General features: G+C 38.8%; 1 protein-coding gene across 5 annotated transcripts in view; it reads left to right on the top strand.

The window, feature by feature from the left end:
• Nucleotides 1-25,377, top strand: part of LOC116426693 (neural cell adhesion molecule 2) — a 387,282-nt gene that overhangs the window by 302,661 nt on the left and 59,244 nt on the right. For all 5 annotated transcript variants that reach the window (XM_076370247.1, XM_031976005.2, XM_076370246.1 and 2 more), the window contains 2 exons: nt 22,746-22,856; nt 24,396-24,599. In XM_076370247.1, coding sequence (XP_076226362.1) covers nt 22,746-22,856; nt 24,396-24,599 — 315 coding nt within the window. The remainder of the gene's footprint in view (nt 1-22,745; nt 22,857-24,395; nt 24,600-25,377) is intronic.

Raw genomic sequence — 25,377 nt, 5'->3', positions numbered from 1 at the left:
AACGCAACGACATCAGGATCGAATGATCGATTGAATGTCGCGTTCTATTTCGCTGCTGTTTTGATGGATGCTGCTTCAGGTATCGAATGGTGTGTGGATCGTGGTTAAATCGCTATGTGTTTGGTTGATTATCTTCTTTCAATCCAAAGGATAATTCTTAACAATTCGAATCATGCTTCTTCGTCAAGTTATTGACACGTTAAATGCCTTGGAGATTATTATCATAAACAATGGTTATTTGCGAACGTTTTTATATTATAAATAATGCTACCTAATACGGTGATATTCGGTAAGATGAATGCGCAATAATAATAAAACGATTCAATAGAATCATTTGATATTATATTTCTTTCATTTTCTATATTTTACTTCGTAAAATCGTGCGGCATTCAAAGTGTTAATCTCCGAACGCACAGTTAAAGAATAAAAACTTCGCAAATTCCGAAATTTCATCGAGTCTCCGTAACTTTCAAGTGTATTAAGAACTCCACAACCCAACGAGGAAAATCATTAAACAAAGCTCAGAGGAAGAATATAAAAAGAAGATTTCAGTATCCTAAAGAATCATTCAGCATCCTTGAAAGCCTAAATGTTCATTATTCACAATAAAGAAAAGTACCCTCGCCCCTCTATTTGCCACACAATCGAGAAATATCTCTGAAGAAACAAATTAAAACTATACAAACAGAAGCTTGTCGGTTTAAAATGAACTCGAGTGGATTGTTATAAAATTCTTTACCAACAGAGCGAGAACAGCTTAAGCCACCGACAATTTTTCACGAAGCGTTCGAATACTTTCGTGAGCCACCGTATAAAAGACGCCGCGGCGGAGCTGCTCGTCGCGCAGACAACAATGCCGGTTTGTTACAATAAGGCCGCGAGTATTAAGTCCCACGTCAGAAACACACGTACAACCACGGGGAACAGGTGAATGCCTTTGTACCGCACGCGGAGGAAGCGCAAAGACACCTTTAACTCACTCCCCCGGCCGCCAATCCTATCGCAAGCTCCTTTGTCGCGGGACTCTCCTCTTATTGACTGGGTCTTACGTGAACTTCGACCGGAATCCGCAAGACGCATTCCCGGGACGTTCGTGGTCGAACCACAACAGTATTACCCCGATGAAAATTGAAACCACGGTGCCGATACTGATAACGAGACGCGATTAAACGAAAGTTTCTTGCGCCGCTTTGGGAATCAGTGTTCGGAGGCCTACATTCGATCACGGAATCATATGGAATGAGTAATATATTAGATACCGAAGTTTTAACAGGTTGTTACTATATAGAGAGAAAGTTTGTCGATGGATTAAACTTGAAAAATTGAATTTTGGTCAAATAGAGTCTTGATTTTTGAAGAATTAATGGCAGATGCTGTTTCTTTAGTGAAAATGTGGAAGTTCTTTAGTGGAAGATAGATATCTGAGAAATATTGCTTAGAAGACTGATCGATGAATGATGAAAGATTAAAAGAGAAATTTGCTTCTTTAAGTAGTAAATACTAGATGTAATTATCACCATTGTCACAATGTTACACTATTAACTGGTTACTTATCACTAAGTATTTTCGCTCGACGTCAATTTTCTTATTGCGATTGCATTCAATCACTTTGGAAGCTCCGTTCATCAATCACCACTGTAGCAATGAACAGGTTAACACTAGAATCATCGAGAATGTAATATGATTAATATACAATCCCTATAGAAATTGTAATAAATTATTTTCAATTTCTCCAGACATTCATTATAGTATTTAAAATACTTCGAACATTCAATGCTTCTTAGGTATCAATAATTGCGAAACAAGAAAACCGAAACCAATCATTCTGACTGGTACGTTCCAGCGTTAATCGAACAAGACTACAATGTGCAGCATAAAAAATTACAATAACAGTCTATATCAGTCTGCTCGAGATTTATTATACCGCCATATTAAACCACGCTTCCTGTTTTGATCCGTCTGAAACGTTCACCGGCCCCGAGTAGAATCTTTCCTGACCGAGCGATAAACTGTAAACAACTTCCAGTCAATCTCCGCGAGCGCGCGAGACCCTTTGGACGAGGAAAAAGCAATTTTCCTTAAAGTTCGAAGCGTTTTCGCCTGGCATAGAGTCGTCTCGATCCCGGCCCGTGCCCTGTGTATGGAAACTACTAGAAACTTCCGTAACTTCGGGAAAACAATTTTTAAAGGAGCCCCGACAAATAAGATTCCTTCATCGTCCTAATTTCAGCCCCAGGCGGCCTCTGACTCGCCGCTGCAATTCCTTCCAGGACGAACTCCCTCTTCCATCAACCCCAAACCCCGGAAATAACAAAAACGTTCCCTTTCGCCGTGGCACAATATGCCCGAGTCGATTCAACGAAGTTGCGAGAATGAGAAATAATTTTCTGGCGACGCGCTTCGCTTCCTTTTCGTTTAAGAAAGTTGTTCGTTCGGGAGCCAGATGTTTGTTGCTTGTTTTGCGAATGTGAAGAGCGATGTATATTCTATGAGATAGTGGATGGTCAGGTGAATGGAGGATTTTGTAAGGAACGGTGATATTTATGCGATTCGGGGCGAATGATTTATTAATTGTACAACGAATAACGTATTCATTTGATAATTCGTGGAATAGAAATCAGTGCGACAATATGGCGACGTTTTTGTTGAGATTATTCGTGAATTACGTTTTGCATTTTTGAATATAATATAAATTTTTGTATAGATATTATCTAGAAATGGGAATGAATAAATGATAATTTTATTCTATTGGGAATTTTAGAATGCAATATTTCTAAGAGAAGAATCTCTAAGTACCGAGTTTGAGAAGATAAGTGGCAATATGTAATTCTACATTAAATTTGTTATTCGTCTCTCGTTACCGAGTTGACTAAAATTTATTTCGATAGAATTACACGATCACGAAGGCGTGTGGACGAGTTTCGGTCGTGACTCGACTTCCCAGCCGATTATCGAAGAGATCCGATCCATCGACCCAGCTGGATTTACTTAAACGACACCGAAGGACGGATTAATGTGATCCGGCTGATTGGTTATGAGACTTATCGCTCAAACTCGACGTTCTGTTACGCAACACGGTGCCAGATTTGCATATCTACGACGCAAGCCGTGTTCGCCGTCAAATATTAAGCCGTGTTACTTTGTTAGGCTCTCCTTGTGCGCCTCTAACGCTCCACCACGATCAACAGACACGGTTGGCTCTCTAACGAGCTAAAGTGTCTTAGCGGATTCAAAATTGAACTTTGAACTAAAAAGATTCAACGCTTGAATGTAGTTGTAAAAATGACGATTTAAATTATACAATTCAACAGTGTGATATTTTGTATTTTCCGGCTATCAAAGTTAATCTGTCAACTGCATGAAACTAAGTTTACGTTCAAATGTATAAATGTCAATATTAATGCTAGCTTTTGTTTGTTTTTCGAAAAATTTTAAGCTAAAGGTTTAGTGTGTATATAGAATATTTAGAAGTGTAATTAATCTTTGTGTACCAACGAGTCTCGTTTGAAATTCGAAATGTTTAACGAAAAGAATCTTCTAAATCCATAATAGATTCCAAGGATAATTAAATTTCACATTATATTTGATTTTTGAAATTTAGTGTTAGTTGATCGATGATTTTCGTGACGGATTCAGTTTTCGAAGAATCGCGGAGTTTATCGTGGCAGTGGAGTAGAACATTATTCCCTCTCATTTCATTCTTTCGTGTAATTTGAATGAACCGGTGGAACGAAGGCTTGTACGAAAAAAATATATTAAATTGCTTACCCTTTGTCCATTGAACACAGAATAAAAACGAAACGGAAGGACGGGCACAATGGCAACAGCACAATGATACCAGGAGTACCCGTGATTAATGCGAATGAAATATGAACAACCGTACATTGCCTTGGGTCTGCATTCATACTCCGTGTCGTTATGCTCAATTATTCCACGGTGTCACTTATTTATGAAGCCATCGGGATTCATGCAGAAACGTGTTCCTTTCGTCTTCGTTAACGTGTACGCTGTCACTATAGCCATTCGACGGTAACGAAAATCTAGCGTCGCCATTCCCTTTGTCGCGATACTTAACATAAATCTTCTGTGAAACACGAATTTTATACATTTCATGCTTGGAACAAATATTTCCATTACATGCAAATTCATTGAACACTGTATTAAAATGTTATAATGATAGTATAGGTAACGGTTCATTATCATTACCTATATTATTATTAACTGCGTTATTGTCTGTAGAGTACATTGTGTAATTTAAAGTTATTATAATTGACTGATAAGCAAGTAGATATTTATAATTCAAGTTTTCTGGAGTATAACTGAAAATCTTTGATCCGATTAGTATACAAAGCTTCAGGAGAAAAAGCTGGCAGACTGTCGATCGATTATTTAACGACATCGTGGATGCAAGCAACGACCGTCGAAGAATGTATATACCATTTGTTTTTCTTCTATTTTTCTTGGTAAGCCACGTCACCTAATAATAGAGGCATCGCGACGTAAAGGAACGCTTCAAACTGCCGCTTTGTAACCTCTCTCGGAAGTAATCGTGGCGATACTGACGATAATAAACAAGAATCGGTAACGAGCTATTATGTTCAGCCTCGGAGGGAAGAAATAGTGGCCGATATCTTGTTTCAAGAAAATTCTCCAAGAAATGGTCGCACGCGATCGCATTTCTGAGAAATATGATTCTTGCCACGGATGGAAAAGTGGGGTGATCTTCAATTGTAACTCCTGAAAGATCCTTGAAAACATCTTCGTTATTATACAACTACCACTGTTAATATTTTTCGATAAATGTCAAATAGAATACTAGCGTAATACATTTTAATAAATACTAAAGAGATTACTACTATAATGTTGTTAATAAATATTAAATAGGTTACTACTACAATATTCTTTAATAAGTATTGAATAGATTACTGCTATTATATTCTTTAATACATATTAAATAGAGTATTACTTAATGAATACGTTACTACTGTCATCAAGCAGTAACTATAATATTATAATAATATTGTCATTACACGAAGCGTAATGCAGTCAAAGTGACAATTAATTATCTCTAATGCCATAATAATCGTTTCGTTTTTCTACATAACTATATACTTTCACACGAAGCTTTTTAAGTGTATTAAAATAATGATTTCCTCTATACCTTCATAAACCGCAGTACAAGTAGATCTTGATTAATCCGAGATATTCCACGAAAAAATTCACATACCTTTAAACACTTCTTTCCATACATTTCGCAATTATAACAAATTCTGATATTTCTCGTAATTGTTCACTAGAAACAAAGGAGAATTCCACATTCACCTATGAGTGCGTTTACTTTAAAATATAACAATTGATAACAGAAATATATTATTTCATGTGAACTCAAGAGAATTAAGATTCAATTACTTCCGTTAATTTCTTTGAGATTTGTGTCACGAGTCTAGCCCTTGCGCTTCTATATCGAGCGTAATATTGGTTTTATTCACAGGTGTACTTCTTTATTAAGATATTTTTAACACTAACCGTACCAGGAACCGGTCAAATAACCGAATTTAAAATTCTGCGTTTTGTTTCGTTGATTTAACTTTACATCAATTCTTATATTGTCCGATTAATCAGTTTTCCAATGTTTGTCTTTCGTTTTATTTCTATTTCCATTAAAAAGAATTTATTATCTAACTTATGGTAGGAAAAGTGGCGGTATGGTTAGTGTTAAAATAGATTATATCATTTTGTTATTTTCAATATTATTAGTAAGAAGAGTCTCTTACACTGCTCTCTACAAACTATCTATTTTTAAAAACGCCTTTCAAATAAAATATCGTAACAGTACAGAGTCGTCGAAGAAAAAAATGCAGAAGAAATTCTGAGTGCAAAGGGCAAGCACATATTACAAGACAAAAAGTTATCACAATTAATTCTTATATTCCTCATACTCGAATCCGAATCAGTTTCAATCAATCTCCATTCATTATGCCCGCTAATCGAGAGCTGCCTGTAGACGGAACGCCGCCGAAGGTCGTCCGAGAGGCGACCAGCGTCTCGTTTTCCGCGAAGAATTCTATTACACGGGAATCCCGGCCCGTATTCCTTTCACGAACGGGAATCCCAGACCCCCGGCCCCCTGTCCCGGCCGAGCAGCATCGAAAAGTGGGTCTCTCGACACGCCGGGACAATCTTATCGCGCGGAGCCGAGGAAAGAACGAAGACACCTACGAACCGCTGAATGCGGGAGGGTTGTGCAATCCATAAGAAGGTCATCGGCGTCGACGAGTATATTTTTCTGCTGTCAAAGCGAATTTACGGAAGCAACGGAGAAACGGGGAAGGAATAAGAAAAAAAGCAGAGGGAAGGAAAAAGAGAAAAAGTGGACCGACCGGTCGGCTCTCGGAGTCTTTCATCTCGTCGGAAAATGAATTGGCCTGAGACGATTGAACCGGTGTATAAACAATGCCGGAAACAACTGGTCGGATCTTATCGTGCCTGCTAGTAGATTGTTTGAAATTGAGATGGCTCGGAAGGAAATTATTTCCGAATAATTCCGTTAGATCGTAATTGGGAACTAAGGAGAATGTTACAGGGTTATTGTTTTTACGCTGGAACATCTAAACGGGTCGACACGGTGCGTTCTTAAATTGTTTTATCGCAATTATTGAGAAATTGCTTGAATAAGGAATTGATTTAATAAGACGCAAAGTAGAATATAAATCAATCTTGATAGATAATGTAGGAAGTTCTACAGGAAAACTAGAAAATTTGATTGGATTTTAGTGTTAACTGTTGTCAGAAATAAGTAATTCAGCAAAGAGTGTGATCGCGAGATCATTGATAGAAATGTAATATTAAAACATATGACTGAGTAAGTGCGGTTGATTGAATACTGCAATTACGCGTTGATAAACATTGATAGAGCTTGAATAGTTCATGTTGCAAAATTTCGCATTTTTCCTTTCCCCTCTGAATCAGCGGAAATTCGTGCGTTTAAGATTCCGTTTCGTGGGTATAAAGAGTCGTTTGTTTCAATCTTACCCCGTATTTCAGCGGGGAATCAGTATTTGAACAAGTAGAATGGTACTGTGATTAAACTGACTAGCGTAACAAGACCAACGCTACGAATACAGTCTTAGAGAGCGTCTAGCTAATTAAGTACGGCAGTGCAAAGCGGAACTGGAGAAATAGGACTGTGCCTGGCCAAGCGGGTAGAAACTCCGACGCGTTACGTAAACACAATAGGATCAAGCTCAGACGATTAAGTAGAACTGGAAAGTCTTTAGTCAGCCGGCGAGAAAGATCATTGAGAAATTGTAATATCCAAATCATCAACGATATTCGTCTTTTTTTCGATGGAAATAGAAATTCCTTTCCTAAGAATTCCAATCTCAACATTTAATCGAACATTTGAATCTAACATTCATTTATTCATTCATAAACTACGTGTCTTTATACAGACTCTCATTTCTAGAGACTTATTTCTTAAAATTAGAATTTATTTCGCCCACCAAAAGATGCCTTATAATAAAAGCAAAATATCGTAAACGTTTCCTTTGCAAATTTGCAAACATCATATTTGAAGATATAAAAATCTATTCATTATTATATTGAAAGCAAATTATAATATACTTACTGAGAGAAAGATTAGAACATCTATGACAGGATTGAGGTATCAATGATATTTTGATAATATAAATGAAATACATATTAGCGAGTAAAGTATATTTAAAAGGGAAAGATTACTGAATATTTTTGCACTGAAATGAAGCATCCGAGAAAGCTTCGAGACATTTTTATTCCTGGACTCACCGCCCTGTTATCTCGGCTTTTAAAAACAGGGCCGATCCGGAAGGGTCTCGATAGCGAGGACCCGAGACCTCGACCGGAGGTCGGGTCGTTCTTGTTGGTTCAGACGTCGGACGAGACGTCGTGGATTCTTCCATCGTGAAAGGGAAATAGGGTGTGAACGAATTCACAGTGAAATGGGACGTCGGTGCGGGAACCGAGCGCTATTTGGGCTTCGCGGCAGGGTGAAGTTAATTCAACGCGATGGTGTAAATTCCGTCGAGTGCTTCCCGTCCCCTTCCCACAGCCCCGAAAGGAGAATGCGCTTCGACGAAAGGAAATCTTTGCTGCGCGGACAAGACCGGCCTTAATTGACAGTCGTTGAGGCACCTCGTGATTATCGTGTAAAAATATTGGATCACGTCTGCGAAATGTTTCGCGCGCGCGCGCGCGTCTTCCCTTTTATTTTAGAATTCTTTGAATAACCCTGAAAATCATTTGATTAAGCACTTGCTTAATGGATACTTGAACTAGTTTTGAATTGTGAAATTTGAAAGTTGGAGGTTGAGAGTGTGAAAATTTTGGAGATTAGTATATGAGAGCTTGGAATTTGGTAGTTTGAAATTTGAAAGTTGGAAGTTGGAAAATTTTGAAGATTAGAATTTGAAAGTTTGGAAGTTTGAAATTGTAGGTCTTGTTATTGAATTTCACCCTTACAATTTACAAAGCTGAACAATTACAAACATGTGACTGACTTTGTAATATATCAATCGTTTCCTCTTCGTAATGAAATATGAAAATCCACTGATTGCTTACACTCCACCGAATTTAATGAAACTTGCTCGAAATCATATCCGTGCAATATTCCTGCATGAATATGCAAAGGAAAAAATGAAAGAAAAGGGATTCTATTTTTCGATGCCACAAAAACATCAATATGGATAAACCAAACCACGAAGTACATATTAAATGCAACCAGGACGCAATCCTTTGACCATAACCGGCGATCCCATTCGGCTGTATTTTTGGACGAGTGCCTTTGAAAGGTTCACATCCCACCAGAATACAAGGAACGTTCAAAATGTTCCCGAAAAATTCTTATCATCCATAAATAAAACACTGTATTTGCAATCCATTAATATGCACGTAAACATATCAAAATTTATTTTATAAACATATGCTGAAAAACAGAGCTCTTAACCTGTTGCCTTAAAATATCAAATAAAACCCACACCAAAATTTTGAAATTCAATTTAACAAACACAACTACTACATTTTCAAATCAAAAGTAACCATTACCATTGTTCCATAAACATCTAGTCAGTACAATAAACATAAAATTCTATTCTTCCTAATTAACTATTAACCCCTAAATATCCTATCAGACTCGTGATAAAGATTTCAAATGGAATTTAACAAATATCACTTAATTCTCCCAAATCCAAACTGGATATTACTTTCCTATTATATATTCTAATGCTTCTCAATAAACGTAGACAAAGAATAACTTTAGAATCATCCTCTTATCTAATGAATTATCAACAATAAAACATCTCTGTCGAGCGCAATTGCGAAAGAAATCGAAAGGCAAGAGGCTAACACATTGAATGCCATGGAGTTCACCAGTGACCCGAACCAAATCTAATTAATATAGTTCACTCAATTAAACGACGATTATTTGAAAACATTTGTACATTATAAGTAGTCTCGCCTAATGCGGTGACATTCAACTAGATGATCGCGCAATAATAATACAATTCGATCGAATCATCTAATATTATATTTTGTCCGTTTTGTGTAGTAATGTTAAACATTACAAAATCTTCCAAAGAATAGTATCAAAAGAAACCATAAAGCAATTAGCCATAAGTTAATTCAATTCTCCACCCTTCACTTACGTTTCCCCCGAACTTCCGAACCCGCCACACACGCACAATCCAAACTTCACGCGGTTTAATTATTTATGTGTATTTACTTTGCCGCGTGAAATGCGTGATGAATATTCCACGGATGATTATCGCGCACGTGTCCATTAACGCGGCGCAACGTTACCGCTCGCGCGTTCTGACGTCTATTAAAACACTTCGATCGTCCGCTGTAAAGATTCCCTGCGTCGATTTATCGGCAATATTTACCAGCGAGCAACAATGCGACGTAAATCACCGCCGGAGATGTTTGCACCGCGAATTTCGATTTTGTGTTTTATCAATAATCCGTGGCCAGACCCCTCCCGAGGAGCGATGCGCGGCACGGTTGAAATTAATTTATTCATAAAACGCCGCTCGCGCATCGATATCGCCGTTCATCTCGCAATCCTCCCACGTTTTTTCCCTCATCCCCCACTCTGTTTTACTTTTTTTCCTTTTTTATACCGCATCCACGAGAATTCTGATCACGTTCGAGTATTTGGAAGCGGCGCGGGGGGAGGGGGAACGTAAGCAAAAAAGACCCCCAAAAAACAAATGTATTGATCGTTCGGATTTAGGATGAGAGAGCATGTCAGGCGGACGATATTCCGGAATTCTCGAAATATCACCGCGATCTCTGATTATTTATGGGGCCGCGTTTGTTCGACAGATTGGCTAATATCTTATCTTTATTGGCTTGTCGGCCCAATGAACGCTGCGAAAATGTTGTTCACAAATTCCGGTGCTGTCCCCGTGCTTTTTCGTGGGTATTCACGTCCTCTTTTCCATTCGCATGTAATTTACTTTACACGAGGTTCCCTAGACGTTCCCTGGCGAATCTTCATGCAAAATGAGAATTCCCGAAGCGATTCGATGCAACGAGATTTGAGTGGTAACTGATTTCTTGAGAATTTGTGTAAGTTGAGAATGTAACGACGTTTCCTTGATTCTCGTGAACATTTTCCTATTGTACATTTTTTGCAGTCGTATTTACTGTAGATGCATGGAATTTAAAATATTTTAATGGGAATTATTTATCGTAATTGTTTGATGAACCATTTATTGGATAAGCTGTGGAATACGGGTTCGGATTAATGTCTAATTACTGTCGATCGCTTTCACTTGCTACGATTATTCATGTACAAGTTAAATACATTTCCATCCCCTTTTATAGCTTGCAATAATGAAATAAATATTAGTGAATGAACCTTTAGTTAACAGATGTAAATGAAGACTACTAAAAAATATTCAACGTGTATTTTTTTTTATGACCGTCCATATTCATGTCCGCGTGCAGAAACAACCCCCGAAGTTGGAGATAAAAAACCCATTTTATGAAATTTCATAATAGGTTTTTCATTACCAGCTTGTTGGGCTATTTTCGCCTGCAAACATGAATATGCGCGGCTGTAAAAAAATACGTGTTGAATATTTTTCGATGTTCCACATAATGCTCGTCGGTAATACCAGCATATTATGGCCCAGTTTATAAGCTTCCTGTGTAAAATGGTTTTATTTTTCGAGCACAATATTCCACGAGGTCTGTCCAGAAAATATGGAAATTAAATTTCTTTTAACTGAAACTCGTGCCCGCGCAGTAAAAAGCATATAATTAATATCAAATGATAGCCGTAACTGCTCTCTACATTCTTGGACAACAACAATTTAGAACTTCAATAATCATGCACGCTATGACATGATAATTGCAGAATATTGGAAAACGTGTTTGGAAATACTGCAGAAAATGAAAAATACTTTTCGAAAATACCACCTATATTTGATAGATTTAAACGTCAATCAATATCACTCACATTCTTGATCAGAGGTTTCATCCTTAAAACTCTGAATTAATAAAACAATTGGGGCAATTATCTGCACAAGTAAATACGAAGGTAGTAACATAATTACATTATTAACCGGAAGCTTTACTAACAGAAACGCTCTTCACATATTTTGACTAAAAATATCACTTACACAATTTAACCTTTTAACTATGCCGAGACTAACCGCGAAGCTATACCTCTGTAAGGCAAAGTTTGACGCGATCTGCACGTCATAAATATAACATCACGATTTAAGAGTGATCGAATTTCTCACTGTGCAATTACGATAGGTTATACCATAATGTGCACAATTACCGCTGACAGAGTAAGAATTATGCTATAATGTCGTATCGTTCAAAAAGATGACGTACAGTGGTGTACAATATCTAAAAAGTTAATTTCAACTCAACTCCTAAAATATCAGTCCACGTTCCTAAAGTACTTACAAAATATTTGAAACGACATACAACAAAACCTTAATTTTAAAAACTTCTTCAAATCCTGCAAATTCCTTCTCCAAGAAATCTCACTCAAGATTCTATTGCACTCTATACCAGTACCATTCGTTCGAAAAAGAATATTTGTGGGAATGAATGTACGAATGGATGGTGAGCATGTGTGGAAATAGATGAACTGTGATAATACATGCGCGCGTGGATGTTCATGGTGTTTGGAATATTCTAGAATATATTGATTTTTAAATTATTGATTTCTCGTAACTATTGATATTCATTTTAATAAATCTAAAATATTCCAAATAAACATGAAGTTAATGCATGGCGACGGAAGAATGTTCTAGAAGGTGTGCAAGCAAGATGGAAGTATGCGATTGTATAAATCGGGGGTGCGCTTGAATTTCGGGGTATTGTGCATTGTGTGTTTTGACGAGTCGTGTGTTAACCCTCTGTAGGCCGATGTAACTTTTAAGTAACATATCAGTATATGGGCATCTTGTTGATTTATTTCATTTTGCACTGAAAGTGATGAACAAACTTAAGTAATCAGTTCACTTAAACCTTTATATGCCCAGGCGTGAAAGTTTAACGTCACTGTAACTTGAAAGTTACAAAATATATTTGTTCGATGAAATTATTGAAACTATTGAATACGTTGTTAATTCGTATTCATATGTGGATATTTACTAATTTTGCGCTGCATAGATTTTGTTATAATCATGAACAAAAATTCGGTCCATAGAGGGTTAAAGATTGAAGTCGAGTTGCTGTGCAAGCGTGACGACAAGTAACTATAATCAAACTCCTTAATAAAGTGTGTGTGTGTGTGTGTGTGTGTGTGTGTGTGTGTGTATTATTTTGCGTAAACTATTATTATTTCATATATATTTATTATCAAAAGTTAATAATAAAACCGAAATACACACATTGCGAAATACGAAGACAATCTCAGTGCAAGCATTGTAGTTCTCGTTTTTCCAACGTACAATCCTTTTTTCGTGACCTAATATACTCAACACGCGCACACCTACAGAATTTAGTATATAATATTCAGTTGAATTCGAACCCACTTGCAATATACTTGATCCCATGCCTATTAACCTGTTCAGATTATAGCACAACGTGTATCCCCGGTATGCGGACGCATCACAGCGCCGGCACGTACCGAGTCAAAGCCCTAGTCTGTGTACCGGGCTTGTGCACACTGAATGCACGCGGACAAACATTACGGTGCCACGTCCGCGTTGGTATTCCCGTTATGCGATTTTTCCGCCACCCGAGCCCGGGGATAAACGGCGAATTCAGTCGATCCGGCTCAGCCGAGAAACGGACGTTCGAGACGTGAGCCTGCCGAAGCAATTATTCTAATGAGGTATCGCCCGGGTTACCGGGAAGACGATGGATGCCACCCGAGGAACGAGACAACCTCGAGGTCGCTTGTCTGAGTCAGCTACTGTCGTTCGGAATGTCTCGCGAAGATGACGACGTTCGTCGCGATTTATACTAGGTTGCCAGGAAATAAAGGTGTATTTTATATTAAGTCTTATATTATTATAGGTCTTATATTAGATCTACTGGAAGTTCTGTCATTTTGGTTTCGAATTAACAGAGAACAATACGTTTTTAATATATTTATTAGTCCTTTGCGTTCGACGCGATTTATACTGGGTTGTCAGGAATTATAGGTTTATTTTATATTAGGTTTTATATTAGGTCTACTAGGAAGTTCTGTCCTTTTGTCTGATTTCGAATTAACAGGGAATAATACGTTCTTAATGTTATTAGTGCTTTACGTTTTAATGTCGCCGTAATGGCAACTTGGAGCTTCGATATCTGAAGCCGAAAACTGCAAATTAATAACTGAATTATTCAACTAATGAAAGACGGGTTGATAGAGTTCATTTAATTCTTAACATTTAAATCTTTTTTGTGAACTGATATTGGAATTTTGTAATATTTAAGGCTCTAATTTATAAAATTAACCTTGTCAAGATTAATTATGAAACTGACAAATAGTCTTCAATAATCTACGAAGTGTTCATACGTTTTTTAAAGGCACCCACTATAATCAATGGTTTGAAATGTTCATCTAAAAGAAAGAAGCTGGATTTTAATTTGATCTTCGTGTTCATATCCGTCACCATCAATCACCTGCAGAGATCATTTCGTTCACTTTGTGATACAGAACCTCACAGTCCCCATGAATCGTACATTCAGTGAAATGTGGAAATTTACAGGCGGATGTAAATTGTAATGAGACCGATTTTGTAGATGAAAGTCGTAGGAATTTATCTCCAAACCATAGAACTTTCTACATTAAAATGTTTAAACACAATTTGTATTATTTACAATCGTGCTAAAAAAAGGAGAAAGAAAATTGATGAGGTTATCGGAACGAAGCTTGAAACAACTGTGTCGGTTTCAGAATGCAACGAATAGATTGATGGCAGTAAACATGCCAATTTGAGTGGACCACGTGTTCGGTTAGCTCTATGTCAGCAGGAATTAGCTACGACGATGAATACGCCGGAACATCCATCCATCCGGCTCTGAATTAGATTCAGGAATATCTAGGTCACTTTGTAGTTTCCATGCCTGTACCGGGATAAAATGGAGATTGTTAAAGGCGCTGCACGTCACACCATCCTATATTACGATGTCCAGCTGTGAAACCTTACGATCTAGTGACGGGACCTTGTTAAAATTATCCGTCGCCCTGATCCCCTTTTCATTGGAAACCACAAATCTGTTCCCTCTTTTCGATCCATTCTTCAATTATCCAATTAATTTCATTATATCTTACATATTCAATGTTTGAACATCCTCTTTTCGAACTTTCCATTTCCCGGAATGACCGTACTCTAACCGTTTGCTATAAGCATTGAAACTTTAATAAAACTCACAAGATGTATTTCTTTTGTTAAACTACCCTTGTCTATTGCGTAAGAAAATATTATTACAGCAGAAATAAACTTGCAGTAACCCAAGTCATTTCTCAACTTCACCATCGAAATTCCATTTTCAAATTCAATATTTCCATCTATAATCAAGAACAACCAATGTACACTCGTCAGACACCTTTAAAGAGTTACCCAATCAAGTCCTCTAACTTTCCTAAAAATATCTCCTCATTCCTTCCTCGGGACTTCCTAAACGCTAGCCACCCTGTCTGAAGCAGCTAAATTAGCTGAAGGCCGACCCTCGAAGACTTTCGAACAAATAAATCCGCCGTAGACAAGATAAAAGCAGTTACCCGTTTGGTTCGCGACGATTCCCGAAGAAAGCTTAAATCAACAATCGGTGTCCAATGTTCCCATCCATAATCAAGAACAACCGATGTATCCTCGCCAAACACCTTTAAAGAGTTACCCAATCAAGTCCTCTAACTTTCCCAAAAATATCTCTTCATTCCTTCATCGGGACTTCCTAAACGCTGGCCACCCTGTCTGAAGCAGCTAAATTAGCTGAAGCCCGACCCTCGAAGACTTTCGAACAAATAAATCCACCGTAGACAAGATAAAAGTAGTTACCCGCTCGGTTCGCGACGATTCCCGAAGAGAGCTTAAATCAACGATCGGTGTCCATTTACCTCGATCCCGGTGCCACGGAATCCGGTGAACCCCCTGGAAGCGGCAGAAGAGAGAGGATTGAATAAATCAACGGCGTTGCGCGGCACGCTAATTCCCATCGGGGCTCGTGCGAGTTTTACAGGCTAACACGGGTTCGCTTAACTATAAATATAGAGCTCTTTCATAGAATCGCGGTTTCCGGGCTCGGATAAATAATTCGCGGCGCGAATCGTCCTCGGCGAGGAGAAATTCATTTCCCGTTTCACGAGTTAGGTTCGGGCGGGAAAGCAACAGCGGAACAGAGGATTTTCGAGGGTCGCGAAGGAAGAGAGGAACAAATCGGATGATGTAGGATCGAATCGCGGGGGATCACGATATCGCGGCCGAGCACGAAACACGGTTAACGGCCGGCACCGTTACGCCGGACGCGGTTTACATCTGTCGCGGAGATAGATCTTCCGCGGCCGGGATTAACGAACGCGCTTCCGTTCGGTTGAATAAATGAATGGAACGGCCGCTGAAAAAGAAATGTAATTATACAGATGAAAGTAAGTACCAACGATTTATCGGTGTTTTTTGGTTTTGGTATTTGACCGACGTGAAAATCAGGGATCGAGGAGATTTGAGTTCCGAATTGAAGGTTGAAGAGGGAGAATGAGGGTGGAAGTTTCTTGGTATCAAGCTTTGGTTTATGATGCTTTGAAGTAGCTGTTGAATAGTTGTTAATAGGATTCTTAAGGTTAGTTTTGGAATAAGTATTGATATACGTATTTGTGTATGAAGATTGTTTGAAAAATAGAAAACATTTAGCATGATAAAGCTAAATTATATGTCGATGGCTTAGACAATAAGGGAAAAGGGAACTACGTGCTGACCTCTTGCTGTTCTAGTAATTAAATCATTTGCTTGCGATTTAATTTGGTAAATATAGAAAATTCATCTTGCCGAAATGTTGGCATTCGTTTGCAAATGGTTAAAGTAGCTATTGAAATGATTATCAATGCAACTGTCGAGAGAAATATTACAGTTAGCGAAACAAAATAACTATTTTATATCTAGGAAACAAATACCTACTGAGTACAGTTTATACGTAATAATGTAGCACAATATTCAATACATAGTTACATTTTCGTTTACTAAACCAAAAATCGGACCTAATCAATTTTAAAAGCAATTTTTCAAATATCTTGATACTTACAACGAAACGAGGGCCGGAGGAAGTTCTCCACTGAAAGGTATTCGAAGATTATTGATATCGGCGTGTTTTCTATGTAATTATTAAAAGAAAACGACGAGGAGAGCGAGGCTGAAGGAAAGTGGGACGCGGAGACCGGGAATCGAAACACACCGGAAACGAATTGGATCGGTGGCATTCATCGATGCGGCATCGGTGAAAATCCGGGACTCTTTGAAAATTCGTGAACACACACAGACGTACAGTTGCACACGGACAGTGATGGCTCGATGCGGAACACGCGGCCGGAGAACGTAAACGAATATCGATTTCCGGCGCGAGCGACGCTGAAAGTGTAAGAAATTCGAGCCAGCAGATATAAACGCGCTGCCCCGCGGGGGAAAAAGTATTTTTTCCCGGTGCATTGTTGTCCGTCGTGCACCCCTCTCGACGAAAACTCGTTCGATCCGCGGGCAAATGCGACGGAATTCAAGAATCTCGGTTAACGAGATGTGCAACTCTTGGAAACGTCGGGCAAATGATGATTTCCTCGAAGAATGTATTGTCACATCTTTTTATTATCATGTATAATTATTATTATTAATATCTTCTTATTATATATAATTGCAATATGATTTATTAGTCACGTACTATATCGCAAAATTATAAAACAATAGTGTCTATAGAAATATTAGAAATAAAATATTTTTCTACTCACTTAATCGAAGACAGGTTATCCTTCATTTGTCGAAAAACGCCACCATTTTGAATCTGTAATTAACCCTTTGCACAGAGGTGACTCTGTCACCGCTTTATTTGACGCAATAAAACTATAAAATTTAATATTTAATATTGAACTGTGTATAATGCATCGGCGTGTGAAATATTGAGATAAGAAAGCTTTGTTTCTCAATTTACTCGTGATTTCTTTTTGAGTTCATTTCAAGAAACATCGTCTTTGTCTAGTTAGAAAATGTTAAATATTTCTATCGAAATACTTCCAAATGCAAAGGGTTAACAAGACAAAACTATGAATACACAGCTAATATATCGCTTAACATTCCTTACAAAAATGTCGGCACTTGCCGGGTGCGGATGAGATGAACAAACAAACTGTTAAAGGCACCCCTTCGCTTTAGACCGCCAACATCGCGTACCCCTTTAACTTCTCATTCGCAGTCCGAGGACCGAGCCCGCCGCAGCTCCGTACGCGTTGCGTACAGGGAATCGGGAATTCGTTTGCTCTGATTGTTTCCGAGGGAAATTAGACGAAAAGGAATCCCGAATGGGCCTCGCCGTGGCGAAATTGGATTTATTCGGAATTAATGGGTTAATTGAAGCTCAAAGTTAGCCCGACTCGGCGGTAATACGATTTGGATCTTCGGACTTGACCGAAGGTTGCCCAGAGTTGCACGAATGGAATTCGACGGGCCGTCAGACGCGCGTGAACCACGGATTGCGGAGCCAACTTGCCCGGTCTCAAAGAAGGTCGTGCGATCGAGTGATTTAGGACCTGTGTACACGACCGACGAGATCTCGCAGTGTTGACAATGCGCGATTTTGGAGAAGCAAAGACGTAAAGGTCTCTTATCCTTCTTCCATGGGACAGAAGAACTTTCTCCGTTACTCGGAAACAATCGCAGCGGGATCGTGTTGCTCGTGTGCATGCACTCTTAACACGTTGGCCGTCAAGATGGTGACCGATGACCAAAGCCCAATTTACTATAAAATAATGCTGATCAGTTATCTCTGAGTAATTGCTAATTAATGCTGTACCGAATGAAACGAAAACTCAACTCCAATTACAACTTTGGCTTCATCGATTGTTGTGCGATAGTAATGTACACCGACTGATGTTCCTCTTCGTTTCACGGAATGGTGGTTACAGGATCTCTCATATCCGACTTTTAAGTAGGCCGAGCGATGTTGTCGGTGAAAATCGTTCCATCTCGTTGATATTCCGGGAAATGCTGATATATTAACACGAATTTCTCAATTACTTGAAATGAAATTATAATATGATGATTGATGTCAAATAAACATGTTTAATAGTAAGTAGATAGATTATAGTGTAAAGTATGAATTGTCATATCAAAGAATGTGTAATTACTGTTTTTGTCTTTGCCAGGAAAGAATAAGTAATATATAAAACCTTCGAGATTCTTGTGGCAGTGAACGTGTCAACGATTTAGATTCTGGTTTTCTAGTGAAATTAGTAGTAACAGAGTTTGAGCTGAAATAAGGAACTAAAATATAAGGGGCAAGGTATGTGGCTAGAGTATCGCTGTAGCGTTAAGCAAATCCCGAACGTACATCGAGCACGTCGAGCATCGATGCTGTCTAACGTACTCTTTGGTCAAACTCAAACAGTCAAATATTGATTCGCTGGGCAGTCCACGATTGCCGGTGGAACACCGCTGATACAGTACAAATAGTCTAAGCTACACGGAACTGCTAATCGATCTTCCTAATATTACCGGTAAACCGCAGAACGACCTATTGCTGAAAGAAGTTCCTTCGATTGTTTCATTGAACCTGCAATATCAGTATTGTTCATCTTTATCGTGTTCATTCTCGATTGTAAATGTTAGAACACCCGATATACTTAAAGAAAATGTAATTAATTATCTCTGAATCCGATTTGGACCTAAATTAGGTAAAACGAAAATTTCTACAGGTTGAAAATTAATATTTCAAGCTAGATTAGATTCGTAGAATCTCAAAATTAATGTAGAATAACTGAAATCAGGCTGTTCTGAAATTTATAGAACATGATTGTTTTTAATTATGCTTGCAAATGAATATTTTCAGTTAAATTTCATTTGTACGTTTATACACTTTGCTAGAGTCGAACGAAAATAACGCGAGTTTCTGATAAGCGAAGTCACTCAAAGATTTTCCACGGTTTCGTTTCGTCCGTTCGAAATAGTTTAGAGGGGAACTCGTTGGATTGCTTATATTACTACTCCTAGCAGCAACCCCTGAACATTCTCCCCGAGGGCGCGGCGCCTCGACGTTCCCTCCAAGTTGGATACAGAGATTAAAGATTCAATTCGCGTCCGGTATCAAAGCAGAGGGATGTGTACATTACACAGAGCGTTAAAGTATCGTTTAGGCTATGAATATTGTACGGGATGAATGATATAAAAGCAAATGTTTATTGCAGCGTAAGTACCTCGGCTGTAACGGTCGCAAATATTGGCAGAGATGTTTTATTCCGTTCGAATATCCACGGTACGGTATAGTACTGCCCTGCATAAGAGAAGAAGCAACATGGAATAATATCGAATTTATGTTTTCCATGACTGTCAGTTTTTAAATCTTTGTTAGTGAAAAATAATCGTAGATCGAAAATCGAAATTATACGTGATATGTAACAAACGCAATGATATCTTAAAGAAAATCTAATTTAAAAGAAACCTAAAAGACGAAAACGATATCCTCGTTCCTCCATTCCTTGCCAGTAAAACGAAAGATAATCATAAGTTTCATAGTTAAAACAGAGAAAACATTCCAGGAAACGTGCAAAAAAATATAAAGAAAGAAGGCACGATAGAAATGAAAGAAACACGTGCGGCAATGTGTAAGAAAAGTATAATAACAGCCGCAGTATAAGGTATTACACGCGATTCCGCGAGATAGGAAACACTAGAGAGCCTAATGCCGACAAATGGCGGCCGTCCGTTCGCCATTTGTACGCTTCACTGGTGCGTGCGCGTATACAGTGCGCGACCGAATGATGTGTCAAGTGGATATGAGACGATTCCTTATGAAGAAAGTGAAAACAAAACTATACAATAAAATTGTATTGCTCAGATATTTAATTCTCAACAAGAATTTCTCTTAAATCTATTAATTTTATTATTGAATACCATATAAATATAATAGACCATACAGTTAAACATCACATACTGTGCAGTTCCACAACTGGAGACAATGTAACTTAACACTAAACCTACGAGTCAAAATAAACCCGTTTCTGATTTTTTCATATCGCAATTATTAAAAAGTCAACAGATGTTTCTTCGAGAAATTAGTAAAGAAATTTTAGAAAGACTTAGCAATATGTGAACTGAATAATAAATCAATTCAAGTCTCAAAAGGTGCACTCTTGAAGTTACTATAGAGGAACTTCAACAAGTCAATGTAACTGCTCGGTAGTCTTAGTGCTAACAATTGCAAAAAGAAGAAGACGGGAATTTTGAGCCGTCTGGTAATGTTAAACTCGATTTTCTCGAAAACTACCCGCCAAATAGCAAACTTCTATCCTACATTCTCTTCTTATCTTTTCATAAGGAATCCCCTGTACTCAAATAAGAACTCTATATTCATCCTAGACGTGGTAACCCTTCCATCACAGGCCCGCGTACTCTTTTCTCATCGCTTCGATACGCGGTCCATCTCGCCCCGCCCCGCCCCGACCCGACCTGACCCAGCACGCGGCATCGATTTCAGATTCCAATTTAATGCTGTCGCGGTATCCGAGCCACGATCTTCCAATACCAATTTCGCGTTATCGTCGACGGCTTCCGTCTTGACGCGATCCTTCCCAGACTCTTAGGACCGCCGTGCTCGCGCCGTTTTCAATGGAGCCAGCTCCCTGTCCCACCGACCCGGCCGAAAAGGTATTCAGACGACCATCCTCCAGATTTCTTTCGGCGATTTCTCTTTTATTTTCGCAGCGGGTGGGGTCCGCGACAAGGATCGTACTCGAAGTAATTAGCCCTAAGACGTTGGCCGGGATTGCAACGTCACGTCGTCGATGGGCGCATGTGTTGCGTGCGGCGCGACGCTTAATCAGCTGGAACTTCGAGTGATGTATCGATGCTAGTGGCTTAGAATCCATTTGGAAACGGTTCAACTGTTGCTGAACGGCTGTCGATATGATATCGGTTAACGCAAAATAATATTGATAATTGTTCGGGGTGTCCAGAATGCGGACGGATGAACGGGAATTGCTGTGTTTTAGTTAATGTCGAATGGGATGAAGCAATCGAGAGTAACGTAAAAATGGAGGTTTATTTTTCTATGGAATATGGAGATGAATCGTGATTAAGAATACGTTTGTATGTCTGCAAACTGTTTATTTGTAAATTTTATATTGTAATAGGCGATATTTAGCTCGTAACTATAATGTAAGATATATATGTAAGAAAGAGTATATTTGTGGTGTATTGAATATACAGAGGTCAGAATGGCAATGAGTACGTTCGAAATTTCCAAGGAAAGGAATGAGCACTAGCGAATTGGAAGAGCGTCTAATATAACTTTCATATTATGTTAATCCTTGTTGATGATCAATAACAACATATCTATCATTTCGCCTAGTGTATGTTTTATTTCCTAAATGATCTCATAAAAATTTTCTACAAGAAAATTCTTCTCTGCTATTTTAACAATTTTCTACAGATTAGTTACACTATAAAACTATACTAGATCGTCAACCCCTTGCCATACAATATCGAGTCAGACTCGTAAGTGAATTCCCAAACGAAAGTTACAACAATGAAAGACTACTCAATTCCTTTGGGTTCAAATTAAATATTATTTTCCTATTATCGATTGTTATGTTCTGAAATAAAGATAGATACAAATGAATCGGGAATGTTCTTTTATTTTTGATACATTATTAAAAACGAACTTATCCTTGCGAGATTAGGTATGAAAGAAATCATAAGGCAAGAGGTTAAAGGTTAAACTACATATATTTCCATTCACAAATTTCCATTAAACCTTTCAGTAAATCCTTCTGCTATTTCGATTTCCAAAAACCGATGTAATAAAATTTTATATCCCTACAGTTTCAACGCGATTTACGAAATGTATTTACGAAATGTATTCTATAAAAATTCAATGAACAAATGTACGAGGTGATAAAACATTCAAGAAAAATCATTCGGAACGTCAAAACTGAATGGGTATCGACGTGGGGGGATCGAGGAGTTAAAGGAGATCGTAAAAGCGGCGTGAACAGGCACGCGAGCGGTGTTTATGAGTAATTCCCTGTAGGTAATCGTGTTGTTTCTTCCGTGTTCCAGTTCCGCCGGACAAAATCGTGATCGTCGATGACTCTGGGATCGCCCGGGACTCGGTGGTGGGCCCGTACATGGAAAGTGACACTCTGCGGCTCTACTGCGACGTGTACGGCGGTGAGTACGATGCGACATAACGTCACCTCTGTTTCCGTGATTCGCTCGTGGGGACTACCGGGACAGTCGTTGCCTCGAAGCAACACCAAAAACCGGCCGAGCTACTGTTAGAGTCTCGCTTACGATGGTGTCGACTGTTTCGATTATTAGAAACCGAGATCAAGGGAAATACATGGCGAAAGTAACATTGTGAATCGTTTGAAATCGGTTATTCCTATTATTGTAGGTTTTAAGGAGACGTGTAATGTATAGTTACAATCGAAATAGATATATTCGTGTTCTAATTATTTTAACTAATGTTCTATAAAGTTGGTGTTGTGGAAGTTTCAAGGCTCAACTCGGTAGGTGTGTCTTTAAGGCTTTAGAAATCAATTTTGAAGCTTTCCATGCTGGAGAGATATAGAATTCCAAACCTTCGAGACTCAGATTTTAATACTAGAACTACCGAGCGATCAAAGTATTTGATATCCCTATAAAAATTGTAACAATAGATAATTTCCAGTCCCTTCAGACATTCTAGTGTTAAGGTTGAATTTTGAAGCTTAAGGATTCGAGCACTTTACAACACTAACGGAAGTATACGTATTACAGACGTTACAAAGACATACCTTGCAAAATTATAAATGAAATAGATACGTTGATGTTCTAACAATAGAAATATAATTTTGATTAACCCGAAAAAACGTGCCACGCGCCTGTTTTTGTTCTAAAATTGCCAATGGCATCTAATATACATCAATATTCTTATGGCATTGTACATACTAGATTGTCTTGAACTATATCACTCTATACAAAATGATTAATCAAAAAAATTCCTGCAGATATCCTCAAAGCAGCTAAAAGCAAAATTCTTCGCACAACGCTTAGCCGACTTTCCGAATTCATTTCCAGCGCAAGAGGTTAATATAATTTTGATACGACGGTATCTCAGGTGTTGAACAACTACATCACGTCTCCGTTCACTAGAAACCTAATAAAACCGGCGAGCATTATCTTACCAGGGCAGCCACGTATCCGGTTTCCATTTCATCGCGGGTTCGGGACTACGGTAAAATCCCTCCATTGTGAGCGAGCCTCTCGGTCCACTTGAAATATCCCTGCCGAGGGAATACTTACATATTCCATCAATCCAGCGCAATATTATTCATCCGCGGAGAGAGAGAGAGAGAGATCTCGCTCAATCCTCGCGCGGAATAAAACGGGTCAGAGCCGGGCCGAGCCGGGCCGAGCCGAGCCGGGCCGGGCCGGATCGGCGAGGAAAATCGAAAGAATTAATGTTCCGCGTTTCCGCGCCCGCGATAAAAGAGAATTTAATGAGTGCGCAGTACGCTGCTGTAAAAAATGCGCGGCTGGGGGGAGGGAGAAGGCTGCAAGTAGAGAAAATATACATGGAAGAATTCGGGAAATTCGTTTCGCTGGATTTTCGACGGGGATTCGCGTCGGTCGAATTTTTCGTGTCTTTACTTTTCGTTTGTCTTACTCCAGTGTTCTGGTATCCCTAGTGCACGAATCAGAAATGCAATTGATGCGTTTCCGCAGGTAAACCGGCGCCGACGGTGTCCTGGCACCGTAACGACGTGCTCGTCAGCGACAAAACCTTGACCGTACGGGACGGCGTGATGCGCAGCGAGCTCGTTATAGAAAATTTAGGACGGGACGACGTCCGCACCGTGCTGACCTGCAACGCGACCAATAATAATAGGTCGGTCCCGCTCTCGTCGTCCGTTCTGGTGAAAATGAACTGTAAGTACACCGGTGGCATTGGAATCCGGCGATGTTGTAGAACCCCTGTGGCCGATTTAGTACGGAACGTGCTTCGATCGTTGAAAAAGTGTTCGAGGATTTTTGTTTCTTTGAACGAATTCACTTTCAACGGTCGACAAGCTCCGTTATGTAAACACGTGGAAAATTTTGTTTTTGATTCTATGGTTGTTGTGCTCGCTGTGGGTTGGGATATATTTTTTGTTTTGTTGTATTAAAATTTTTATTACAATGTTCTCTGTATTTAGATATTAATACCCTATTCTTTTGTAGGTGGAGTGAGTATTAATGAAAGCTGTTAAGAGTTGATACGCGTATTAAATTTAAGCTGCATAATCTTATTTGACAATTTTTCAAAAGCGTACTGAGATATTTATGGGAAATTTGATTATCCGGATACCGGGGAATCTACCGTGTTTCATTCCCTCCACTACTCAATCTATATTTTCATTATTACATTCATTACGCTCCGCCGAACAGCTAATCCAAATCATCGTAACAAGCGCGCAACGGCACTCGTCCAAATTAATTCGCGTCTAATTGATCGATATTACAATTACAATGATAAACGCGCCGGTACGATTACAACGACGTAGATTTAATTACATCGCAATTAAATCAAGGTGCCGGAGACATTTCGCTTTAAAAACCGGTGAAAAGCGAATCGGATTGCGATTATGGATCGTCGGGGAGAATCGCGTGTTAACCCTTTGATGACGAGTGTCGTCATTTTTGTGGTGACAGACTTTCATATTCGGTA

The sequence above is a fragment of the Nomia melanderi genome, chromosome 8 (genome assembly GCF_051020985.1).
Source record: "Nomia melanderi isolate GNS246 chromosome 8, iyNomMela1, whole genome shotgun sequence".
Classification (NCBI taxonomy): domain Eukaryota; kingdom Metazoa; phylum Arthropoda; class Insecta; order Hymenoptera; family Halictidae; genus Nomia; species Nomia melanderi.
This window is presented reverse-complemented; position numbering and strand designations above follow the sequence as displayed.